The sequence below is a fragment of the Mustelus asterias genome, chromosome 8 (assembly GCF_964213995.1).
Source record: "Mustelus asterias chromosome 8, sMusAst1.hap1.1, whole genome shotgun sequence".
NCBI classification, from domain to species: Eukaryota; Metazoa; Chordata; class Chondrichthyes; order Carcharhiniformes; family Triakidae; genus Mustelus; species Mustelus asterias.
In genome coordinates this window covers 75,024,748-75,052,535 of record NC_135808.1, presented here as the reverse complement: position 1 = coordinate 75,052,535, position 27,788 = coordinate 75,024,748, and the positions used below count along the sequence as shown (strand labels likewise).

The following is a 27,788-nucleotide window of genomic DNA, read 5'->3' as shown; positions in this document are numbered from 1 at the left end:
ATTGTAATTTTCTTGGGTTCCGCCCACCCTTCCATTTCCTAGTTTTCAGCTATTTCTGGGATGTTATTTGTATCTTCAATAGTGAAGACTGATGTAAATGTCTATTCATCTGCCATCTTATTTTCCATTAATTTCTCAGCTTCACTTTCTGTAGGGCAAATGCTCACTTTGTTAACTTTTAAAAAAATATCTATAGCCAAGTTCCGCACACACAAGGACGGCCTCAACCGGGATATTGGGTTCATGTCACACTATCTGTAACCCCCACAGTTGCGTGGACCTGCAGAGTTTCACTGGCTGTCTTGTCTGGAGACAATACACATCTTTTTAGCCTGTCTTGATGCTCTCTCCACTCCCATTGTTTTGTTTCTTAAAGACTGGATTAGTTGTAAGTATTCGCATTCCAACCATTATTCATGTAAATTGAGTCTGTGTCTTTATAAGTTCTGTTTGTGAACAGAATTCCCACTCACCTGAAGAAGGGGCTTAGAGCCTCGAAAGCTTGTGTGGCTTTTGCTACCAAATAAACCTGTTGGACTTTAACCTGGTGTTGTTAAACTTCTTACTGGCAGAACATCAAACAGAGATGAAAGTCACTGAGCAAACTAAAGTGAAGGATACAGGAATTGTCTGCGTTCTGTCGGTTATTGTGACTCCAGCATGCAAATGCCTCAAGGTCATTGTGAAAAGGTTGGTGACTGCCATGGAGACTTTGGTTTTTCACTCGCCATGGCTACACACTCTGGTGGAAACAATTAGTGGCTAGATGAGAAGATCTCCTTCCAGGTGCCTCTACTACCATAAGATCATAAGACATAGGAGCAGAAGTAGATCATTCGGCCCATCAAGTCTACTCCAGCATTGAATGAGATCATGGTTATCCGATATGATAATCCTCAACTCTAATTTCATGCATGTCTCTAGATCCCCTTAATGGTTAAAAATCTGTCCATCACAGACTTGGACATACTTAACAACTCTCAGCCCTCTGCAGTAAAGAACTTCACAGATCCACTACTGGGAGAGAAGTAATTTCTCCTCATCTTTGTCTTAAATGGGAAACTGAGATTATGCCCTCTGGCCCTAATCTCTCCCACATGGGGAAACATCGGCATCCACCATGTCAAGCCCCTCAGAAACCTACTTGTCTCAATAAAGTCACCTTTTGTTCTTCTAAACTCCAATGAGTACAGGCTCCACCATTCCTGGGATCAACATGGTGAACCTTCCCTGGACTGCCTCTAATGCCCAGTACATCTTTCTTTAGTAAGTGGACATAACTGGGGCGGCACGGTAGCACAGTGGTTAGCACTGCTGCTTCACAGCTCCAGGGTTCCGGGTTCGATTCCCGGCTCGGGTCACTGTCTGTGTGGAGTTTGCACATTCTCCTCGTGTCTGCGTGGGTTTCCTCCGGGTGCTCCGGTTTCCTCCCACAGTCCAAAGATGTGCGGGTTAGGTGGATTGGCCAGGTTAAAATAAATTGCCCCTTAGAGTCCTGGGATGCGTAGGTTAGAGGGATTAGTGGGTACAATATGTGGGGGTAGGGCCTGGGTGGGATTGTGGTCGGTGCAGACTCGATGGGCCGAATGGCCTCCTTCTGCACTGTAGGGTTTCTATGATTTCTATGATAACTGTTCACAGTATTCCAGGTTTAACTCGTGCCTTGCATAGTTTTCAGCAAGACTTCCCTATTTTATACTCCATTTCCTATGAAATAAAGGCCAACATTCCATTTGCTTTCCCTATTGTCTGCTGAATGTGCAAGCTAGTTTTTTGTGATTTATGCACGAGGACTGCAGCTTTCTGCAGTCTTTCACAATTTAAATAATATTCAGCTCCTTTATTCTTACCAAAGTGCATAACTTCACATTTTACTACATTGCTAAGTTTTTACCCACTCACTTAACTTCTATATCGCTCTGTAGACCATGTCACTCTCAACGCTTGCCTTCCCATCTATTTTTGTGTCATTCATAAACTTGGCAATAGTACATTCACTTCCCTTGTCCAACTTATTAATAATTATGGCTCCAGCACTGATCCCCACGACACTCCACTAGTTACAGGAAGCCATCCTTAACACGCCGCCCTCTTATCCCAATTCTCTGTCTACTATCAGTGAACCAATGCTCTATCCACGCAAATATACTATTCCCAACACCATGGGCTCCTATCTTATTAAGTAGCCTTTCGTGCGGTACCTTATCAAACAGTTTTAGGAAAACCAAATATATTACATCAACTATTCCCCCTTTATCCATCCTGCTCGTTACTACCTCAAAGAACTCTAATAAATTTGTCAGGCATGATTTCACCTTCAGAGTCATGCCGACTCTGCTTTGCTATATTCTGTACTTCTATTACATCCTATATAACTGACTTTATTATTTCAAAATGACATCTAACATTTAACATTTTTTTGTCTCACTCCCCTTTTTGGCAGTCCTCTGGGAATTTTCCAGAATTTAGGGATTCTTTGAAGATTACTAATAATGCATCCACCATCTTGGTAGCTACTTTCTTTAATATCCCAGGATGCAACCCATCAGGTCCAGGGACGTATTAGCTTTTAGCCCCATTAGTTTCCCTTGTAGTTTTTCCCTAGGTTGATAGTCATCGTATTTAGTTCCTCCACAACCCCCCCCCCCCCCCCCCCCCCCCACCTTGCCCCTGGATTATTTAGTATTTTTGGAATGCTATTAGTGTCTTTACGGATGCAAGGTATTTGTTTAACTCCTCTGCCATTTCCTGGCTCCCCATTATTATTTCCCCAGTTTCATTCTCTTGAGAGGCCTATGTTCACTTCAGCCTCTCATTTGAAGAAGCTCTTATTGTCCATTTTCATATTACTTGCTAGTTTATCTTTTTCCTCTATTTTTTGGCTCATCTTTTGTTGGTTTTTAAAACTTTCCCAATCCTCTACCACATTTAATGTTTTTTCTTTCAATTTAATACTATTAACTCTTAGCTAACCATGGTTTATTCAACCCCCTTCCGAGAATTTTCCTTCCTTATCGGGCTACGTCTTTGTTGCAAGTCATGAACTATTTTCATAAATGTCTGTCATGGTTGATCAACCGTCTTTTCTGCTAAACTCCTTTCAGTCCACATCAGCCAACTCTGCCCTCATTCTTTTGTAATTACACTTATTTAAGTTTGGACAGCTGTTTCTGACCCAAGTTTCTCACTCAAACTCAGTGCTAAAGTCTACCATGTTATGATCACTGTTTCGTAGGGCAGCGGGTCCCAATCTTTATGTCATGGCACATCTCTATACTCAAAGGATTTTGAGGCACACCTCTTATTTACTGTCATCTTCCCTTTCTTTGTTTCTAACTTCTCTTTGTCCTCTTGCCTATTTTAGAACCTCTCCCTCTCGTTTCTCCCAGCGTTTTTGCACCTCTGGGTTCTCATTAATTGTGCAGGTGCATGGACCTTTGTCTTCATCCTCAAGTCCTGGTGGTCATGCGCATGGACCAAGCCAATATAAAAAATTTAAACCATGCATGTGGTTTCCCAAACGGTGGCGGCTCGGACATGGGAGGCCCAAGTTCTTGGAGATGCAACCACAGAGCTGAAGACAAAGGTTAGTTTTAGTTTAATTACATGAATTCTGATTGAAAAGTTTTGAATTTTTTTTTACAGCACACTTGGAGGATCTATGCAGCACACAAGTGCGCAGCAGCAAACTGATTGGTAATCATTGTCCTAGGGGATCGTTAACTCTGCAATTGTTGATTAAACTTTGCTCATTACACATTACCAGATCCAAAAATAGCTTATCCCTGGTTGGATCCACAACCTATTGTTCTGGGAAACTGTCCCAAATACACTATGAATTCTTCCTCACTATGATTTTCCCCTCAAGGAGTCAGGGAGGATGAGCAGGTATCCAGTCGCTCAGAATCCCAACTGATTATGACCCCATCCATTCCAGCTGCTCAGGCTGAAGAGGGTGCATCTGCCCCTGAGCAGTAGACTCATACAAGGCTAGGGTCCTCCAGGTCTTGGGCCACGCAAAGATCATGTCAGGCATCAGGATATAGCAGTCCGTAGGCTACCTCTATCATCTCTGTGGATGTCGGAGCTGCACCCAGGCATAGTGGTAAGGGTTAGGAAAATGAAGTCACTTTTGGGTCACAGGTATGAAACCACTGTATAAACATTACACTTTTGTTAATACATTTGATGTTAAAGTGACTGGCTTGGCCAACTGAAGTAGTTGTGATTATTTACATATGTATCCTCTTATTGCAAAGTTATAGGAGACCATGTGGCAGCACCCCTACTGCTGGACCAAATGCTCTGGGTTCAAATTTAACGATGTGTAACACCAGCAGTTCAACAGACTGACAATCAGCTTGGGAATCCATCCACCACTCTCTCCAAACTCTGCAATTCTTGAAAGGGTAAAAGATTGGGTGTGGGTATATGCTAAAAAGAAATTGCAAGGGTTAGCTATCCTCCCATTTGGTGATAGTTTACCTTTGAGAGATTCACATTCATGTGATGTCAACCTCCTGTAGTTTCCGTACCCTGAAGTCAGCGAAGTGTTTACAATCCTTTCTGCTCACGACAGACCATTTGTGACAGTAACCTTGAAGGATCAGCTGCAGTGATCTCTCCTCTGTGGCAGTGCCAAAGGGCAAGATCTGGATGGGAGGATGAATTGCCCCAACCATGCCCTCATCTCACTGGCCACTGTATTTTTGCATTAATGTGGTGACAATGGCATCAAGTTAGCTGATGTAGCAGACTCAGTGTCAACTTTAACTTCCCAGAGCAAGCACACAAGATGCACCACTGGCCTTCATGGAGATCATGGCCGAATGATTCAGAATGCTGAATCTGTTCTCAATGTGACTGGCTGGAATCCCTTGCAATGCAGTGGCATAAGGAACAGGAGGAAATGTGACCTTCCCCCATTGCCTTCACTTCACTCCTCCTGGAATCTGCTGGTAATTAAAGTGGTACAGGCACATCTTTTCCATGTCATGCTTCCTTGATTTATCATTCCATGGAAGCTGACCCTCACCTTCCTCTTCAGGTTCCTGGTCCTCCTGCTCTTCATCCTGAGGAGCTCTTATCCTCCTCCCTCTAGCAAGGGATCAGCTCTTTGCATTGCCAGTTTATGGAGGGCACAATACACAATGATGCGAGACACCTTATCTGGAGTATACTGCAGAGCTTCAAAGTGGTCTAAACATTGGAAGCGCATCTTCAGGGCTACAATGCTCTGCTTGATTATGGACTATATGAAGCTGTGAACTGTGTTGTACCTCTCCTCCGAGGTCAAAGTACAGGTGTCAAGAGCCATTGTTTGAGTACTCCTTATCCCCAAGCAACCATCTCTGTAGATGTTCAGGCCATTCAAATAACAGAGGCATCTGGAAGTGACTTGATACAAGTCATGGGAACTTCCAGGATATTTGGCATACAGGTGCATTATGTTCTTCTGATGATCGCAGACCAGTTGAACATTAAAGCAATGCAATCCTTTGCTAAACATTAGGAGCTTCTGCCATCGAGCCCTCAAAACGACACGAGTACAGTCGATTGCAGTCCAAACTTGAGGGAAACGCGAGATAGCTGCAAACCCATTCAATCTAACAGCCTGGCCATCTTTATCAAGTGTAAACTTCACTTATTGATGAGCTTTTCTGTACATGGCACCTCTAACTATCTTGATGCATCTGTGTTTGGCGGGACTGAGAGATGCCATACAGGTTTCCTGCAAATCCCTAGAACAATCCACAGGCAAATAAATTTAGCGTGATAGTCACCTTCAAGGTCATGGAAGGAGATAGCCTCCCACTCCTTGGGGTGTGTTAGTTCTTTCAGAAGAATGTAGCAGATGTAATCCACTAGAGCTCAGGACAAGTGTAGATGTGCACAACATTGTCTCTTGCTCATCTGCAGATAGGAGAATTTTCTTTGGTAGACCCTTGGTCTAGTGAGATGCCTCTGTAGTCTTGGTGTATCTTTTCAATTCTCAGGTTGTTGCTAGGGCTCATCTGAAATCTCAGGCCCACTCTTCCCGAAGCAGCACTTGATGGCACATGTCTCTTCTCCTCTTCCATTCTATTAGAACCCTCAAGAAGGCATCATTCAGCCCAGGCTCCATTATTATTTTATCCTTCTTTCTGTGAAATGATGGATTCACGGTATTAATAAATAATGGACAAAAAAGTGAAGTTCACAGTCTTGAGCCAAAAGTCACTATAATGGTCCAAAGCAGATTTTGCTCTGCTAGCCTTGTTGGTAATGCATCCTTGCACCAGAGGAACTAACAGACACATTGCGGTGACCAAGTTACTATCCACAAGACTTTACATCTCAATCCCACAAGAGGTTGGAAAAGGTTTAATAACATGCATGACCTGACCTGCACCAATCTCAGATGTGCCATAACTTGTTCAAAATTAATGACTGGATATCTTTTGTCTTGTTATGTATATCATATGAAATCATATGAAAGTCTTTCATTGATGGAATGGCATATATGCAGCAGTTGCATCTCCTTAACGGTTGCCTGCATTCCCAAATTTCACATTCCTGTGTGTTAATGTTGTTATGTGAATCCACTGAGTCATTTCCTACTACTGCACGGCAAAAGGCATGGGTTCCGATGGCAACCTTCACAAGGAAGTCTTTGTACTTTCTCTCAACTCTAACTCAATTTTAATCTTGTGGCTCAAGTTGAAGGGTGCCTCCAGAAAGGGCCCCTTTGTCGAGCAGTTCGTTCTGCTATGCTACCTCTGATCCCTCCCATGCATCATTATTTCTTGTGTGCAAGGTGGTGGTGGTTTGTCACTATCAATTTGAGACCAGCTTCGACACTGCCCCGTCGCTGTCTGGGCCCCTCCAATTTACCAAGAACCTTGCAACATGCAGGTTGAGCTCTATCCGGTTGTTCTCCAGCCTCCCCTAGTAATACTGGATCCCACTGTTGTGGTCAACATTCCAATCCCCTCCCCAGAACCCACTGCTGTTGATGTGGATCATGTTGATGTAGACCTCCCCTCCCCCAGGAGCAGATCAACCCTACATCCCAGCAGTGTGGCATTCCCCTGGCAACAAGATCAGCGCAGCACAATGGCTGGTTGGCTATGAATGTTGCACTCACCTTGAAGTTGTGAGCAAAGTGAGGACTGACCGCCACACTTTTTCAACCATGAAACAGCCGAGTGAATTCCCACTGGGGTGACGCAAGGCTGGAAGGTACCATATAATTCCAGCAAGAAGCATATTTAATGAGCATTTATGAGATGGTAATGAATGCAAATGAACAAACAACAAGAACAAAGAACAATACAGCACAGGAACAGGCCCTTCGGCCCTCCAGGCCCGTGCCGCTCCCTGGTCCAAACTAGACCATTCTTTTGTATCCCTCCATTCCCACTCCGTTCATATGGCTGTCTAGATAAGTCTTAAACGTTCCCAGTGTGTCCGCCTCCACCACCTTGCCTGGCAGTGCATTCCAGGCCCCCACCACCCTCTGCGTAAAATATGTCCTTCTGATATCTGTGTTAAACCTCCCCCCCTTCACCTTGAACCTATGACCCCTCGTGAACGTCACCACCGACCTGAGGAAAAGCTTCCCACCGTTCACCCTATCTATGCCTTTCATAATTTTACACACCTCTCTTAAGTCTCCCCTCATCCTCCGTCTTTCCAGGGAGAACAACCCCAGTTTACCCAATCTCTTATCATAACTAAGCCCCTCCATGCCAGGCAACATCCTGGTAAACCTCCTCTGTACTCTCTCCAAAGCCTCCACGTCCTTCTGGTAGTGTGGCGACCAGGACTGGACGCAGTATTCCAAATGCGGCCGAACCAACGTTCTATACATCTGCAACATCAGACCCCAACTTTTATACTCTATGCCCCGTCCTATAAAGGCAAGTATGCCATATGCCTTCTTCACCACCTTCTCCACTTGTGACGTCACCTTCAAGGATCTGTGGACTTGCACACCCAGGTCCCTCTGCGTATCTACACCCTTTATGGTTCTGCCATTTATCGTATAGCTCCTCCCTATATTATTTCTACCAAAATGCATCACTTCGCATTTATCAGGATTGAACTCCATCTGTCATTTCTTTGCCCAAATTTCCAGCCCCAGTCCAAAGATGTGCGGGTTAGGTTGATTGGCCAGGTTAAAAATTGCCCCTTAGAGTCCTGAGATGCGTAGGTTAGAGGGATTAGTGGGTAAATGTGGGGGTAGGGCCTGGGTGGGATTGTGGTCGGTGCAGACTCGATGGGCCGAATGGCCTCCTTCTGCACTGTAGGGTTTCTATGATTTCTATGATTTCTATCTATATCCTTCTGTAGCTTCTGACAATGCTCCTCACTATCTGCAAGTCCTGCCAATTTTGTGTCGTCCGCAAACTTACTGATCACCCCAGTTACACCTTCTTCCAGATCGTTTATATAAATCACAAACAGCAGAGGTCCCAATACAGAGCCCTGCGGAACACCACTAGTCACAGGCCTCCAGCCGGAAAAAGACCCTTCCACTACCACCCTCTGTCTTCTGTGACCAAGCCAGTTCTCCACCCATCTAGCCACCTCCCCCTTTATCCCATGAGATCCAACCTTTTTCACCAGCCTACCATGAGGGACTTTGTCAAACGCTTTACTAAAGTCCATATAGACGACATCCACGGCCCTTCCCTCGTCAACCATTCTGGTCATTTCTTCAAAAAACTCCACCAGGTTAGTGAGGCATGACCTCCCTCTCACAAAACCATGCTGACTATCGTTAATGAGTTTATTCCTTTCTAAATGCGCATACATCCTATCTCTAAGAATCTTCTCCAACAACTTCCACACCACGGACGTCAAGCTCACCGGCCTATAATTACCCGGGTTATCCTTCCTACCCTTCTTATATAATGGGACCACATTAGCTATCCTCCAATCCTCTGGGACCTCACCTGCGTCTAGTGACAAGACAAAGATTTGCGTCAGAGGCCCAGCGATTTCATCTCTCATCTCCCTGAGCAGCCTTGGATAGATTCCATCAGGCCCTGGGATTTGTCAGTCTTTATATTCTCTAACAAACCTAACACTTCCTCCCTTGTAATGGAGATTTTCTCCAACAGTTCAACACTCCCCTCCGAGACACTCCCAGTCAACACATCCCTCTCCTTTGTGAATACCGACGCAAAGTATTCATTTAGGATCTCCCCTACTTCTTTGGGCTCCAAGCATAATTCCCCACTTTTGTCCCTGAGAGGTCCGATTTTTTTCCCTGACAACCCTTTTGTTCTTAACGTATGAATAAAATGCCTTGGGATTCTCCTTAATCCTGTCTGCCAAGAACATTTTGTGACCCCTTTTTGCCCTTCTAATTCCCCGTTTGAGTTCTTTCCTACTTTCTTTGTACTCCTCCAGAGCTACCTCCGTTTTTAGCTGCCTGGACCTAACATACGCCTCTCTTTTCTTTTTGACCAGTCCCTCAATTTCCCTGGTTATCCACGGTTCTCGAATCCTACCCTTCCTATCCTTTTTTACAGGCACATGCCTGTCCTGTAGCCCTAACAACTGTTCCTTAAAAGACTCCCACATGCCAGATGTGGATTTACCCTCAAACAGCCTCTCCCAATCAAGAGCTGCCAATTTCTGCCTGATCCCACTAAAGTTAGCCTTCCCCCAATCCAACACCTTACCCTTGGGACACCACTCATCATTTTCCATCACTATCCTAAAGCTAACAGAATTGTGGTGTTCATGTTACTAGTCAGTGGGACACTCTACTCGCCAAAGATTTCTCAGGGGATGCAAACTCTTCATACCGGCAGACCCAATTTTTTGCCCTCTAGATTCTCCACTCCCATGAAGCCCATTGCAGGTAGGATAGGAAGATTCCATCCTTACTGTCGGTTTTAATACTTCTAGTTCGCTTTCGTTCATATTAGCTTTCCTTCAACTGTTGATGCTCCTCCATTAGCTGTTTTGCCATGCTCGCTTGGTTGCATTCCTTATGTGTCACAACATAGTTAAATCATACGAACATACAAATTAAAAGCAGGAGTACGTTCTCTGGTCCCTCAAGCCTGCTCTGCTATTCAATAAGGTCATGGCTGTTCGGATTGTGGCCTCAATTCTATTTCCTTCTTACTCCCTATATCCTTCGACTTCCTTGTCGAAAGAAAGAATCTCTAACTCAGCCTTAAAATATTCAATGACACTGTCTCCACCATTCTCTGGTGAAAAGAATTCCACAGATTCATAACCCTCAAAAAATATACTCATCTGTACAATCATTTCTCCACCAATTAGAACCATTTGCTCCTTCTCAAACTGTATTAGTGTCAACATTTTCCCTGAACATGGGGTTATTGTGCAATAATTTCTTAGCCTATAATCACAAAACACCATGTTTAGCTAAGTTTTGAATGAATCAAAAAACAAAGCTATCCTGTTTAGCAGCCTCCAAACAGCTACACATGCTCCAGACTCTTATCAGTTAAATCAGACAGGCTGCAAAATTTTGGATTTTGTTGCATCTTGAAATGAGTTTCAGACCCCAGATACTCACTTATTTCCAAGTTTGCATAACCTATCTCTATCTATCCTTACCTCATCCTCACTACAGTCAAAACCCTTTGCTGATCTTCAGGTTCAACTTGGTCAAGATTTTGATTGGTATCCTTCTAAACTTCGTGCTACAAGTAGTAAATGCTAACTCAGTCCAAATTCTGCTTTCCACATCTTGATCTGCACCTTTTCATTACTCTCCTTCACAGATTTCCACACGTTCATTTCTAAGTGCTTTGAAATCAGTATCATCTTCTAATTTTCAGATTACTCCATGGTCTTGCTCACATTAGCTCTGCAACCTCCCCCAGCCAGTGTCCTGTACAACCCTTTGTTTTCCACTACCAGCTTTTTATGATGATCTCCTCCCCGAAATCTTCCGAAATCATTCTATTCAATTACCCCTCTCCTCAATTTCAGAAGACTCAGGAGCTCGGACAACCTTTTCAGCCATATTCTTCAAGTCCTCCTCTCCTGCTCTGTACCATTTTTTCTTCAATAAATAACCATGAGATGTCAAAGGCACCAAATCCGTACAGGTATTTGTTATAGTTAGGATTGGAAGAGAGCTCAAGGAAAGGGAAATAAAGCCAATCCTGTAAAATACAAGGGCTGTAAATTTAGAATGCAAACAATTTTTAGAGTTGAAGCACATTTAACTGACAAAAACATTTAACCTGAAATCACAATCAGACATCGAAATGGGGAGAATAAAACGATTTTTAGTACAAGCACCAAGTGCACAAATTATACCGCCTTTAATTCTTTAATAGTCTTTTCACATGTCACAACTGCAATGACACATGCTCTATTTATACCACGTATGTTGCTTAAACTAGCACGTGATACATACTTGCTACCTCATGTGGGTGGAAAACAAATTCATTCCTTAGATTGCCAGCTGCTCCAGAGAGCTTTATAAAAAAAAATGACTTCAAGTCACATTCGCGCTAACAAATCTGTTACAGTAAAAATAGCATTAAAAATTGAATATATTAGAAATTGTATACTGCATGCACATCTTGCTAGCTTCACACTTACTTTCTATTAAATTTCAATGCACAGTGTTGATTCACAATGTTACAGGAGATCTGAGATAAAGGCAAAATACTACAGATGCTGGAATCTGAAACAAAAACAGAAAATGCTGGAAAATCTCAGCAGGTCTGACAGCATCTGTGGAGACACAATAGACAAAAGGTCTGACGAAGGGTCACCCAGACTTGAAATGTTGGCTCCATGATCTCTCCACAGATGTTGTCAGAACTGCTGAGATTTTCCAACATTTTCTGTTTTTGTCACAGGAGATCTATTTGTCTAATGAAATTTTGAAATAATTCATAATAAAAAAAAACTTAAAAGCTACTTTTGCTATCTTCAGTTCTTCGGTCTCTCCAGAAAATTTATATTTATCATTTTTAGCATTGCATTTCTCACAATATTTAGTATAAGCTTTATTTCTAATAACTTACCTGGTTTTCTAGATTCCTTCCCTCTCTACCATTCATTGCGAATCTATAATCCAGTAAAATAAACCAATCCCTAATTAGCTTTCTTTAAAGAAAATGATAAATAGAAATAGGAGAAGTCCATCTGGCCCCTCGAGCCTGATGCGCCCGCCATTCAAACAGATCAGGGCTAATCTGATTGTGACCTCAACTCCACTTTCCTGCTTGTTACCCATAACCCTCAACTCCCTCGTAGATCATAAATCTGTCCCACTGAACCTTGAATACATTCAATGACCCAGGCCACTGCTGATCTCAGAGCTAGAAAGTTCCAAAAACCCTGTGGGAAGAAATTCCTCCTCTTCAACTTTATTGGAAGACTCCTTATTTTGAAACTGTGCTGCCTAGATCAAAATTCCCCACAAGGGGAAACATCCTCAGCACCTATCCCGTCAAGCCTCCTAAGAATATGAAAGGTCATCAACCTGAAACATTAACTTTGCTTCTCTCTCCACAGATGCTGAGTAATTCCAGCAGTTTTTGATTTTATTTCAGATTCAGCAGTATTTTGCATTTCCCCCAAGAATCTAACATGCTTCAATAAAATGACACCTCATTCTTTAAACTTCAGCAGTATTGGCCCAAACTTTCCTCGAGACAACCATCAACCTTGTGAAATTTCTCTGACCTGACTCCAATACAAGTATATTGCTCCTTAAATAGGGAAGCCAAAACTGTATGCAGTGCTCTAGATGTGATCCCACCAATGCCCTGTACAGCTCTAACAAGATTTCCCTATTTTTGTACTTCACTGCCTTTGCAATAAAGGTGAACATTCCATTTACCTTCCTGATTACTTGTTATAACTGCATATTAACTTTTTACGATTCATGAACAAGGGCACCCAGATCCTTCTATATCACAGCATTTCTCCATTTAACATTGGGAGGGAGAATAGAAAAACAAAGTGGGCAAACTCATTTTTCCACATCATTCTCCATCTGTCGAGTTTTTGCCCAATCGCAATCTATCTATACCCGTTTGCAGACACACTGTGCCCTCCTCACAAATTGCTTTCCTACATATTTTTGCATCATTACTTATTACACATCTTGAATCAGCAGCAAATTTGGCTACAGTTCACTGTCCCTTTCCAAGTTATTGACACAAGTTGAGGCCCCAGCAGGGATCCTTATGGCAACTAGTAAGTTATATCCTGACTTTTGGTTTCCTGTCAGCTAGCCAATCCCAATCTTCTATCCATGCTAATATATTACTCTCAACACCATGTGCAACAACATTTAATGTAGCATCTTACTGAATACTTTGGAAATTCGAATACCCAATCTAATGTTTCCTCTTTATCCATCCTGTTTGTTAGAGCCTCAAAGAACCCAATAAATTTGTCAAACATGATTTTCCTTCCAAAAAAGCATGTTGATTCAGGTCGAAATTATTATTTTCTAAACGACTAACTACTTCCTTAATAATGGATTCAAGTATTTTGCAATGACATTGTTAGACTAACTGTCCTATAGCTGTCTCCCCTCTTTCATTAATGGAGAAGTTATTTTTACGGTTTACTAATTTGCTGTGACCTTTCCAGAATCGGGGGAATTTTACAAGATTCTAATCAATGCATCTAATATGTGTGTAGTTGCTTCTTTTAAGACTCTGCAAGCCATCAGGTCCAGGGGATTTAGCGGCGTTGGCTTTTTTGGTACGTTTTTGTCAAGTGACAGTTCTGCCCTCCCTTTTGCCCCGTGTTTTCTGCTATTCTTGGGATGCTTTTAGTGTCTTCCACAATGAAGACAGATACAAAATACTCATTCAAAGATTCTGGCATCTCTTCTCTTCCCATTATTAATTCCCCAGTCCAATCAGTTAAGGGAGCAGTGTTTAATTAACTATTCTTCCTTTTTATACTTCTAGAAGTTATGTCTGCTTTTATATTTCTTGCTACTCTCATTCAAGTTGCTCTCTTTTTATTTTTTTGTTAGACTTTGGAAATGCCTCATCAAGAAGGCAGCTGATCTCACAGGACAACCAGAGATGCCCTCACCTCACTAATGAAGAAAAAGCAATAATGTATCCGAAGGTTTAGAACCCTTGGGGGCGATTCTCCAAAGTGTTGGATTAGCGTAAAAACTGGAGTAAATCACACTGGCTTTTTTCAGCGGGAGTTACAAAATGAATCTCCCGCACTCTATGCACTGCAGAGTGCCTCAGCATACATCGGTCCAAAAATCAGTGGGGCACCGTGCGCACGCTCACACACACCAACCCCCAGCAGGCCGACTCCTCCCCCCCCCCCACACTGATGGCCAGCCACAGTCGCCGGCCTCCTCCTCTCTGCACTCAGCCCAAATGCAGAATAGCAGCGAGACCCCCCCCCCCGAGAACATGCCCCAGGCCTGGTGGGCGGTGCAGAGATACTCCTGGGCATTGGCACTTTGCCCCTTACTCCAGCAGGGTTGGAGTGCTAGCTCCCCACAAGTGGGGAGCTATACTAAACCCTGCTAGTGAACTGCTCCTGGCCGGGGGAAGGGTGGGGGGTGGGATTTCAATCCCAGGCCTGGCCTGCTAATGCTATTTATAATACATGCAAATTTAGAACTTCCATACATTATGTAGCTCTGTGTCAATTTCCAGTGCGGAGCCGACGGCGCCGGAAATTTTTACCGGAGATGTACGGACGCACGGAGGCCAAGACCACCAGTGGGGAGCCTACAAAACAGCTTCCACTTAAGTCTTCCAGGCTCGCTGCGCTGGAATTGCCCACCACCCCTGCCTTGTTCTTAACCGCCAACCAAAGTATGGAACCACTTTTCTCACCAATATATCCTCACAGCTTCCTTCCCTCAGCTTCTTAGCAAATGACTTTTCTTTCTTCATTATTCCAAAGTTCATCTCAACTCATCATGCTCTCTCCCAAGTTCACTGCCTTTCTATTCTCCCCAAATCGCTCCACAAACTTCCCTACCCATATTCAGAGCCATCGCTACTATCTTAACTGTCCTCGTCACTTCTACTGTGTCACTGATGAGGCCACTTCTGATTTCTTCCTTGCGTCTCTCTCCACTCATAAGCCCCTTCCAACTTCACATCCTTATCCATTGCTGGAAAACTAATTCATTTAAAACACTTCCAAAATCCAAACAATCCAGTTTTTTGCCTTCCATGCACCATAATATTTCTTCAGCTACCAATCTGCTCAATCACGACCTCACCTTTGATGCTTTTCTCCCCATTATTCTCCTTCACACCCAAGAGGCAAGTTCCTGAACAATCGCCAAGTCTGGCTAGATCTCAGTCATCACTGCTCATTAAACCAGGAATACAAATACGCAGCACATCTTCACTACAAATGCATTCTCTCTTTTCCCTCCAACTTCACTTCAAGTGCAAGCACCTTGTTACTAAGATGGAGAATATTTGTCCAGCTGCCATTGCTGCTTCTCCTCCCTTCCCCTAACTCAGTAGAATTTTCCCTAAAGCTACTGAACTGTCTAACCCTCAACCTGCATCTTTCTCTACCTGCTCTCCTAGCTCATTTTCACTACAAGACCAAACTCCTGCTCCCTTGATCCTATTTTCATTTAACTGTTTAACAACTCAACTTCTTTTCCGAACCCATCTTAGCTGATATTAGCAGATCCCTCTCATCAGGTACTGCCCGTCTTTCCTTGAAATATGTTAAAATCTCCCAACACCACAAAATCCCAAACATAGATGATCTGTCCTTACTAATGACCACCTCATCTCCAGCTCTCCTTTCCTCTCAAGTGCTGAAACGCGTTGTTTCCTTCCGATCTGTGCCATCTTTCCCTCAACTCCCTGTTTGAATCGTCCCAGATTTCCACATGTAAACAGCCATAATCAAATCCACAAATTTCAGCTTTTGTGACTGAAACTATCCTGCCTTACCCTTACCCTCTCTGCAGCTTTTTTATATAACTGACAATACCATCCTCCTTCAATGCCTGTCCTCTATCATCTAGTTGGATGGGTTGCCCTGTCTTGGTTCTATTCCTATTTATCTAGCTGTAGTCAGAGAATCACCTGCAATAAATTTTACTGCCTGCTAAATATAATGATTGAGGCATGCAGTCTTATGCTGAATGCGTAGTTCGATGGCTATATATCTCAGTAGGAGGCTGAAGTTTTTGTAAAGTTAGCACCATTTAAAAGTAGCCTGCTTAAAGACAAGGTGCATTCTGGCTGCAGCAGGGGCTAAAGTTGTGAAAGCGTGTGAAAAAGTAGTCAAATTCTAGAAGCAATTTGAGAAATGGAAGAGAACACGCCCCAAGATTCTCTAATGCAGGAGTTGTGCAGGAAAGAGAGAAGTCTTCCTCTCTCAGGTGGCTGGATGGGCCCTCCAGATTCTGAAAAGGTAATAGGCCAACTTTAAAAAAAATTCTTTTATGGGAATTGGGTATCGCTGGCAAGGCTAGTATTTGTTGCCCATCCCCAAATGTCCTCGAATTAACCGAGTGGCCCATTTCAGAGGACAGTTCACAAGTCAATGACATTGTTATGGATTTGGAGTCACATGTAAGCCAGACCAGGTAAAGACAGCAGATTTAAGTATTAGAGAATTAAGTATTAATGACAATTAACAGTGGCTTCTTGGTCATTGAATTTGAATTTCAAATTTGTTATTTTTAGTGAATTCAAATTCCACCATCTGTTATGGTGAAATTTGAACCCAGGTCTCCAGAGCATTACCCTGGATCTCTGACAATACCACTACTATGCGCAGCCGGTGCACACCAGTACATGTGCATACAAAGCACCTTTACTGTTTAGCTCTCTGCTACTGCTCTCTTTTGCGTCAGGGCACATGATTTCTGCATCCTAACCTCCTTCCTATTGGTGCTGTTGCCAAGCCACATTGGCCAATATTTATTATCCAAGAAAATTGCAATTGATCCCTTTTCAATTGATGCAAACTCTTAAAAGTCCTTTGCCTAACCCTTCTTAAAAACAATGTAGATTCCAGAGATGTTTTAAAGAAAATACTTTTTTTAAAAAAAAGTAATCCTTACTTTACTGCTTTTGGATCAAATTCTGTCACATGGGGAGGGCACTTTGACTGGGAGATTCTTTTTAATATGTACTTCAGCACAAATATAACAGTAATTTCATTCTGGGAGATGACCACTGAGCATATGATCAATTGAGAGCAGCGAAAAGTGGGAACAGCAAGTACAATCACCAATAATTTCAATATACATTGAACTAAACTTAACTAGTTTCATGCACGAAATAAGGAACAGTAAAAGTCAGAGACTTCCAACTCTTCTGTTCCAAATTACTTTGCTATTAGCCACCGGCTGTATCTATTTTGATAAAGCAGCTGTTCGCACTCTCACAAACAAGAACAAGCTGAAACCATGGCAACTTCCTCACTATTGCTGCTAATTATTACAGTGTCTACAGTACAAAAAAATAATTTGCCAATGCTAGTTACAGAAATCGAAAATTTTCAACCAGCTTGTTCATTAAGTATTTCCACAAAGGTTATGTCCGAATAAACAAGTACATACACAAGCCCATTTCATCACTACAACCTCTTAATAACCAAACTCTCATCTCTTGGTACTAATAACCAATACATACATCATTACTGTGTCCACTTTCGAAAGACTAATGTGCATACATTCCATTGCTGAATCCTGCATAACTAACTAGCAACCAATGTCAGTCACGTTGCACAGCAGCCCTCCAGTCAACAACATTAAATGTTACACAGTGCAAAAATCAAATGTTGCATGTGGATTTCTAGGGCAATAATTTGGCACAAAGTTTATTTTTTGAATTTTCAACAAAAATGTTATGTACAAGTCATACACATGGAATGCTGCATTCCACTTTGCAAAACTCAGCTTTCTTCCACAAGTGAAAGAGACAAATAAAAATTACTCAAATCTACTTTGTGCAAGTAACATTGCCTTCAAATTGCTTATAAATATGAAAACTCAACATTGTACATGGAATGTTTTTAGTTTATTGCCCTTATGTGGGGAAATTCAGGTGAAAGATGCATTTATATATGTACATCATTATAATACAGGTGCAACCAATAGTAAGGACAAAAGTGTACAGAATTAAGAGAAAAGTAAACACATACATAGGGATGGTTTGAGGACTGAAAACAAAAGGCAAGGTTCCTGGACTGAGAAATGTGCTGAGTGGTGTACAATAGAGGTCTATGTTGAAGCATCTCTTAATTATTACATGGGAACACGAGTACACCATTCAGTTCTGCAGACCTGCCTGCTATTCTATTATGCTATGACTAATCTGTCCCTGAACCTCAACCACTCACTTTTGTTCTAGATTCCCAGTTTTGAAAATTTCAACTGCACCAGCATATATATCCTTTCTAGAAAGGGTCATGTTTCCATTATCCTGTGAAAGTGTGGTTCCTGATTTCACTCCTAAATCATCCAGCTCTAAATTAAGATTTTCTTCTTCTGGAACACCACACCTAAGAAATTAGTTTCTTTATGCCCACCCTTTTGAATTTTTTCAACATTTTAAATACTTTGATTACATACCAAGTTTATTCAACCTGCTCTTACAATAAAAACTGTTGAAGTCCTAGCATCAATAACCCTTTCACAATCAAAATATTTTTGAGATTTAATGCCCGAAACTAAAGGCGGTACACCAGAAGGGGACTGACAACTTCTTACAATTCTTTTCTGGTAAAAGGTCAACATTCCAATGGCCTTTTGATTTGTATTCATGCACTAGTTTAAATGATTGTGTACACAATGTACAAATTCCCTTGCTCTGCCGCAACATTTAATTTAAGAATGCATTCCAATTTTCCTTTCTCAGAGTCAACATCGAACTCCACCTGTCGGAGTTAATTTGAGCCCTTGTAATTCCAGTTCCCATTTATGCATCTTACTTGCCCCCCAATTTAGTGTAATGTAATCGACAAACTTGGATAAGAAATTCTTTATTCTTTCATCCAAGTCATTTAATTATATGGTGCAAAACCAAGATTCCAGGTACATTGCAACATAATTTATTAATTCCACCAATCTGAAAATCTTCACCAATCATCTGGGTGAGGAAATAATATTGAAATTTGTTGTTGATACTATATTGAGATTTAGGAAATTGTGTCAAGAATCGGAAAAGACCATAGCAGGATGAACATTAATAGATAGTCCAGAAATACCAGTTGTCCAGAATATTTGGAGTAGGCCCCACAACTGTCAAACTCACTATCTGCAGCACTGCAACGAATTGTGAAATGGGGGACACACACAAGGTCACAAGGACACACAGGAAAAGAACCGATTAATTAGGCAATTAAAATCAAAGCCTTTCAAACTGCCAATCTTTCTGCAAAAGGAAACTGTTCAGTTTTTTTTAAATTAAACGTTTATCATTTAGTCTACTTTCCCAGCCCAAGCCTGTTGGTAATGCTAATCCTGTGTTCAACTTTGACTTTGTGCAGTGTTTTTCAACACTACAGGCACCAGGTATCCCCATTAGCCCCATTTTCTGCCCTCAGTCAGTTTCCAGCATTGCTTTTGAACAGACTCAACCAAGGTATATCAAAGAGTCAGAGATTTACAGCATGGAAACAGGCCCTTTGGCCCAACTTGTCCATGCTACCCCTTTTTTTAAAAAACCCCAAGCTAGTCCCAATTGCCCGTGTTTGACCCGTATCCCGCTATACACATCTTACCCATGTAACTGTCTAAATGCTTTCTAAAAGACAAAATTGTACCCGCCTCTACTATTACCTCTGGCAGCTTGTTCCAGACACTCACCACCCTCTGGGTGAAAGAATTGCCCCTTTTATATCGCTCCCCTCTCACCTAAAACCTATGCCCTCTAGTTTTAGACTCCCCTACCTTTGGGAAAAGATATTGACTATCTAGCTGATCTATGCCCCTCATTATTTTATGGAGCTCTATAAGATCACTGTCTGTGTGGAGTTTGCACATTCTCCTCGTGTCTGCGTGGGTTTCCTCCGGGTGCTCCGGTTTCCTCCCACAGTCCAAAGATGTGCGGGTTAGGTTGATTGGCCAGGTTAAAAATTGCCCCTTAGAGTCCTGGGATGCGTAGGTTAGAGGGATTAGCGGGTAAAAAAAAAAAGGGATTAGCAGGTAGGGCCTGGGTGGGATTGTGGTCGGTGCAGACTCGATGGGCCGAATGGCCTCCTTCTGCACTGTAGGGTTTCTATGATTTCTATGAACTCAAATCACCCCCAAGCCTCCTACACTCCAGAGGAAATAGTCCCAGTCTGTCCAGCCTCTTCTTATAACTCAAACCATGAAGTCTCGGTAGCATCCTAGTAAATCTTTTTTGCACTCTGTACAGTTCTGGTCACCCTATTATAGAAAGGATATTATTAAACTAGAAAAAGTATTCCAAGTGTGGCCTGACCAAGGTCTTGTACAACTTCAACAAGACGTTCCAACTCCTGTATTCAATGTTCTGACCAATGAAACCAAGCATGCCGAAGGCCTTCTTCACCACTCTGTCCAACTGTGATTCGACCTTCAAGGAGCTCCGAACCTGTACCCAGAGATCTCTTTGCTCTATAACTCTCCCCAATGCCCTATTAAGTCCTGCCCTGGTTCGATCGACCAAAATGCATCACCTCGCATTTGTCTAAATTGAACTCCATCTGCCATTCATCAGCTCAATTGATCAAGATCCCATTGCAATCAGAGATAATCTTCTTCACTGTCTACTATACCATCAATCTTGGTGTCATCTGCAGACTTACTAACCATGCCTACTAAATTCTCATCCAAATCATTAATATAAATGACAAATAACAGTGGACCCAGCACAGATCCCTGAGGCACACCACTGGTCACAGGCCTCGAGTTTGAAAAACAACCCTCTACAACCAACCTCTTATCAAGCTAATTTTGTATCCATTTGGCTACCTCACTCTGGATCCCGTGAAATTTAACCTTATGCAACAACCTATCATGTGGTACCTTGTCAAAGGGTTGGCTAAAGTCCCGTAGACAACATCAACTGCACGGCCCTCATCCAACTTCTTGGTTACCACTTCAAAAAACTCAATTAGATTTGAGAGACATGATTTTCCACTCCCAAAGCCATGCTGACTGTCCCTAATCAGTCCATCCTCTCTAAATGCCTGTAGATCCTGTCTCTCAGAATACTTTCTAACAATAGAAAGCAAAGAGTGGGGGTAAATGAGTGTTTTTCTGGTTGGCGATCAGTGACTAGTGGTGTGCCTCAGGGATCAGTGTTGGGATTGCATTTGTTTACAATTTACATAGATGATTTGGAGTTGGGGACCAAGTGTAGTGTGTCAAAATTCGCAGATGATACTATGATGAGTGGCAGAGCAAAGTGTGCAGAGGACGCCGAAAGTCTGCAAAGGGATATAGATAGTCTGAGTGGGTGGGCGAGGGTCTGGCAGATGGAGTACAATGTTGGTAAATGTGAGGTCATCCATTTTGGTAGGAATAACAGTAAAATAGACTATTATTTAAATGGTAAAAAATTGCTGCTTGCTGCTGTGCAGAGGGACCTGGGTGTCCTTGTGCAAGGATCACAAAGAGTTGGTTTGCAGGTGCAGCAGGTAATTAAGGCGACAAATGGAATTTTGTCCTTCATTGCTAGAGGGATGGAGTTTCAAAACAGCGAGGTTATGTTGCAGCTGTATAAGGTGTTGGTGAGGCCACACCTGGAGTACTGTGTACAGTTTTTGTCTCCTTATTTGAGAAAGAATATACTGGCACTGGAGGGGGTGCAGAGGAGATTCACTAGGTTGATTCAGGAGTTGAGAGGGTTGGCTTATGAGGAGAGACTAAGTAGACTGAGGCCAAACTCATTGGAATTCAGAAGAATGAGGGGAAACCTTGTAGAAACATATAAGATAAGGGAATAGATAAGATAGAAACAGGGAAGTCGTTTCCACTGGCAGATGAAACTAGAACTTGGGGACATGGCCTCAAAATAAGGGGAAGCAGATTTAGGGCTGAGTTGAGGAGGAACTTCTTCACACAAAGGGTTGTGAATCTGTGGAATTCCCTGCCCAGTGAAGCAGTTCAAGCTACCTCATTGAATGTTTTTAAGGCAAGGATAGATACATTTTTGAACAGTAAAGGAATTAAGGATTATGGTGAGCGGGCGGGTAAGTGGAGCGGAGGCCACAAAAAAAATCAGCCATGATCTTATTGAATGGCAGAGCAGGCTCGAGGGGTCAGATGGCCTACTCCTGTTCCTAGTTCTTACCAAGGTCACATTTGACCGAGTTTTGGTATCAAGGAGCCCTAGCAAAACTGGAGTCGATGGGAATTGTGGAAAACTCTCCGCTGGTTGGAATCATACCTAGCAGAAAGGAAGATGGTTGTGGTTGTTGGAAGTTAGTCATCTAGGCTCAGGACATCACTTCAGGAGTTCCTCAGGGTAGTGCCCTAGGACCAACCATCTTCAGCTGCTTCATCAAAGATCTTTCTGTCATCATAAGGTCAGAAGTGGGGATGTTCATTGACAATTTTACAATGTTTAGCACCTTTTGCGATTCCTCAGATACCAAAATGCAACAAGACCTAAAACAATATACAGACTTGGGCTGACAGATGGCAAGTAACATTCGTGTCATACAAGTGCCAAGCAATGATCATCTCCAACAAGACAGAATCTAAACATTGCCCCATGACATTCAATGCCATTACCATGCCTAAACCCCCACTATCAACATCCTGGGGATTACTATTGACCAGAAGCTTAACTGGACTAGGCATATAAATACAGTGGCTACAGAGACTAGGAGTCATGTGGTGAGTAACTCGCCTCCTGACTCCCTAAGCCTGTCCACCATCTACAAGACATAAGTCAGGAGTGTGATGGAATACTCTCCCCTTACCTGGATGAGTGCAGCTCCAACAACACTCATGAAGCCACCCAGGATAAAGCAGCCTGCTTGATTGGCATCTTTCCACAAACAAACATTTATTCACTCCACTGTCAATGCACAGTAGCAACAGTGCGTACCATCTACAAGATGCATTTCAGGAACTCACCAAGGCTCCTCAGACAACACCTTTCAAACCCAGCTATAAGCAAAAGGGTAACAGATACACAGGAATACCATCACCTGGAGATTCCCTTCCAAGCCATTCACCAGTTTGACTTGGAAATATACTCCCATTCCTTCACTGTTGCTGGGTCGTGATCCTGGAATTCCCTCCCCAACAGTACTCCCCTACAATGAGTGCAACAAGTTTAAGAAAGGAACTTACTACCACTTTCTCAAGGCCAATTAGTGATGGACAGTAAACGCTGGCCTAGCCATTCTTTGAATGAATAAAAAAAAATAGAATTTATAGCACAGAATTGTTAGAAAGGGGATTCAGATAGTTGCTTGAAAAAGTAGACAGGAGAGCAGATCTAGACTCAGTGACTCTTGTAGAGAAAACACTTGGGTAAAAAGTTTGTGTAATGCTGATGTAACATTCTATGACTTTTCTTAAGAGTACAGAGGGTACAAGGATGTGTATAGAGCAAAAGGAGTTAAAATTATGCTTGTAAACAAATTCGATTTTTGTTAAACATCACAAAGTTCCAAATTCTACCTTTTTTGTTTTTTCACCATGTTACATGGGGGTCACAATGTTGATGGTTCACCTTCATATCAACCACTACTTTTGAATTTGGCAGGTTGCTTTACAGCCAAATGCCCTGCTGGTTGTTCGCATTTATCACGTATCTGGGCTGGTGGGGGATAGTGTGGATACACGCTAGCTTACCTGCAACAGTGGCTGGGCTGTTCTGTAGCCTACCAGTTTGGGAATGGGAGCCAACGTTTTGACTCGGAGGCAGAGACACTACTGACTGAGCCACAAGACCTCCTAAAGTTCAGAATTTACCGCTGACCTATATTTGTAGATGTGCTTTTCTAGATCCAATAATTGTGCAGAATTACAAAGAAAATAAAACAAAACGATCATTTGGTCCAACCAGTCATTGCTGGTGTTAATGCTCCACTTAAGCCTCCTCCCAACCTTCCTCAAACTCTTATCAGCATAACCTGCTATTCCCTTCTCCCTTATATTTAGCTAGCTCTACCTTAAATTATTTAATTCAATTACTCCCTGTGGTAATACTTCCACATTCCCAGGTGAAGAAGGTTTTGGTGAATTCATGTTTGATCTCATGGTAACTATAGCCTCTTGGTTTGATCTTCCCCTCGAGAGAACATTCTTCATGTCTACTCTATCAAAACCTTTCATAATTTTGAAGACCAGTAATTAGGTCACCTCCGAGCTTTCTCCATTCAAGAGAAAAGGGACTGAGCATGTTCATCCTCTCCTATCTTTTGCACTCTCTTGTGCCCCAATGTCTCTGAAAATAATATGGTGACCAAAATGCACACACAATTTCATGGTTCAATACAGGTTAAGCACAACTTTTCAATTTCATCTCCCTAGAAATGGAGAGCACGGTGCAGCAGCACAGAGGCACAGTGGTTAGCACTGCTGCCTCACAGTGCCAGGGACCCGGGTTCGATTCCTGGCCTCAGGTCACCGTCTGTGTGGAGTTTGCACGTTTTCCCCGTGTCTGCGTGGGTTTCCTCCGGGTGCTCCGGTTTCCTCCCACAGTCCAAAGATGTGTGGGTTAGGTGGATTGGCCATGCTAAATTGTCCCTTAGTGTCAGGGAGACTAGCTAAGGTAAATGCCTGGGGTAATGGGATAGGGTTTGGGTGGGATTGTGGTTGGTGCAGACTTGATGGGCCAAATGGCCTCCTTCTACACTGTAGGATTCTATGAAACCCTAATGCTTGTTTTTTTCCCCCTAAATGCCCTTATTAACCTGTATTGCTACTTCTAGTGATTTGTCTATTTGTGCTTTCTAGTTCCTCTTCCCACTTTCTACCTTCTACCACTGAATAGTTACCCTTTAACCCTACCCTCTTCTTTGTCTCGAAGCAAGTTGGCAACTCATATTACTACTTATTCCCTGACTCCACATGCTCTGACCTTACTAACCTATCATATTGGCATCTTATCATAGTATTCAAATTGTGAAGAAACAAAGAAAACAAATAGAAGCAAACCCATCACTCTTGCAGAGTTTACTTACAACTCCCAACTGATTCTTTGGGCAGAATTTAATGGAGGTAAAGAGGGTCTTGCTCACTGAGAAAACCCCTCATCACCTCTTTAGGGGAAGGTACTTAACTAGATGGTGGTGAGCCATCCCTCGGATCAAGGACCCAAGGGCAGAAGTCCAGCCCAGCAGGAGCTGTCTAGAAGCCAACACCGCTACGAGGGAGATGGAGGCTGCTGCTAGTATGACAACCAGCCAAGGCCAAGAATCAACACTGGATCCTAGGCCATGGATGAGTGATGGCAGGGGGACTGGCGGCAAGGGCAGAAGGTTGGACTAATTGACCACTTGAAGGCCTCAATTGGCAGCAGGGTGGAAAGGCCATTCAGGGGCTCCCCCACTATGGACTTAATTGGGGTGGAGGCAGGAAGATGGCAAAGTTCCCACTCACCATCCTCCTGTATGATTAAATGCTCTCCCCACCACACTTGCCACAGAGGAGGGCAATAAATTCCACTTCATGCCAAGCAAACCAGTCACTTGGAAAAAAATTGTGCCATCAAGGTGCCAGCCCACTGACACATTGAGAAACTAGAGATGGATGATTTGAGCCTTGTCAGCAATATCACATCTTAAAGCCAAAAAAACAAATAGATGTTGCAGTTGAAATGGCCCATTACACAAGAGCTGCATGTTCTTAGCAGAAGTTCTATATACATATTTTGCCAAACTACAGGTTTTCTTTAAAAACAACACCGGAGGGTCATCTTCAAGCGTATGACATTGCAGACAGTAGGAATGACAAAGACTGGGATTATGATATGAACATCCTTACCTCTATTGTCTTGTCTATGGAATGCACTTTCATGTTCCCACCAAGGGAGAGACTGTCGATGCCAGAAATGATCCGGGATAATCCAGTGCATTCTTTGTCAGTACTCTGCCGTTTTTTCAAGGACCTATAAATATCACCTTCGAGCCACATGTGGCCTTGCTTCCTGGAGACAAATTAAAGGGGTCAAAACAGGTTCTCATTATTATTCAGACCGTTGTATTTAAAATGGTCAAATTAAAACTGCATGATCTTATAGGGATTAAACAGACATTGGCAGATGACCGACACAAACTGTCAATTTTTAACCACAGAGTTTTCGGGCAGCTCATCTTGCTGAAAAAGCGAGGTGGGTGAGATGGTGCTTGCAGTGATTCCTCCTGGAATTAGTCAACATTTAATAGCTAACTTTTTTGAGCATTATGTGCTGCACAACCAGCATCTGAAGGCAACTTTGGCTCATTTTAATAATTTTGTTCACACATTTCATTTGGCTTGCAGAGATTTTTCAGTACAAGCAGTGTCTTTGAAACCCCATACTTTCAAAAAGGTGTGCGCGATGTTGTATAGATCTTCAAGATCAGTAACTTTGCTGACAGTTGGAAGTGCCCAAATCACAAACAAGCCTGTTACTGGCCTCCACCTTTCAAAAAAGAATTGGTGCAGAAAATATCGAAATGCTGCTGAAAGTCACACTAGCAATTTGGTTCAACTATTTTCAGACTCCACTCGAAGCCATATAAGCATCATATGCAATTCAGAAATAGGAAAGATCGTTGCTCTAAAATAAAAGTTCATAGATTTGGATCAAAGATATTTAAAATGCAGTTCTCAAGATGCAAACTTCAGCAAATAAAATTGGGCACAGCAAAAATGTGCATTAATAACTGGAGAAATCTGCTCAAAGTCCAGTACACTCAAAACAGATAGCAATGCTATTGGAAACTGATTTTTTTAAAGCTTTGTTATTAACTCATTTAGGGCCTTTTAGACAGAAAGTTGAATAGATGACCCTCAAGAAATGCTACTTCAATGGCAATACTGCTCCGTGGTCTACTACACAAGTACATTTACTTAAATGCAAGATGCTAAGTGAAATTTGCAATTTCTAAACAGTAGTCTCTTTCCCTCCCTAAAATACAGTTTTTTCAGCAAAAGAATGTTTAAATGAATAAAAGATTTTAAAAATATTCTCTAGCTCATCAAATAAGTTTGGAAATCTGGAAACTACTGAAAGGTACTGCTATTGGTGGACGTTGATTGGGAGAGGATGTTCAAGGGTAAGTCCACGTCTGGCATGTGGGAGTCTTTTAAGGAACAATTGATGAGGCTGCAGGATAGGCATGTGCCTGTGAAAAGGAAAGATAGGAAAGGTAGGATTCGAGAGCCATGGATAACCAGGGAAATTGAGGATCAGATTAAAATGAAAAGGGAGGCGTACATCAAGTCCAGGCAACTGAAAACAGATGGAGCTCTGGAGGAATACAGAGAGAGTAGGAAAGAACTCAAACGGGGAGTTAGAAGGACAAAAAGAGGTCACGAGATGTTCTTGGCAGGCAGGATTAAGGAGAATCCTAAGGCATTCTTTCATACGTTAGGAACAAAAGAGTTGTCAGGGAGAAAATCGGACCTCTCAGGGACAAAGGAGGGGAATTATGCTTAGAACCCAAGGGAATAGGGGAGATCCTAAATGAATACTTTGCATCAGTATTCACGAAGGAGAGGGACGTGTTAACCAGGAGTGTCTCGGAGGGAGGTGTTGACCAGTTAGAGAAAATCTCCATTACAAGGGAGGAAGTGTTAGGTTTTTTTTTAGGGAACCTTAAAACTGACAAAGCCCCAGGGCCTGATGGCATCTATCCTAGACTGCTCAGGGAGACGAGAGATGAAA

At 42.5% G+C, this 27,788-nt stretch overlaps 1 protein-coding gene across 2 annotated transcripts in view; it reads right to left on the bottom strand.

Moving 5' to 3' along the window:
• cdc14ab (cell division cycle 14Ab) overlaps nucleotides 1–27,788 on the bottom strand; it is a 145,247-nt gene that overhangs the window by 23,459 nt on the left and 94,000 nt on the right. For both annotated transcript variants that reach the window (XM_078218227.1, XM_078218228.1), the window contains exon 11: nucleotides 25,901–26,063. In XM_078218227.1, the coding sequence (XP_078074353.1) occupies nucleotides 25,901–26,063 (163 nt within the window). The remainder of the gene's footprint in view (nucleotides 1–25,900; nucleotides 26,064–27,788) is intronic.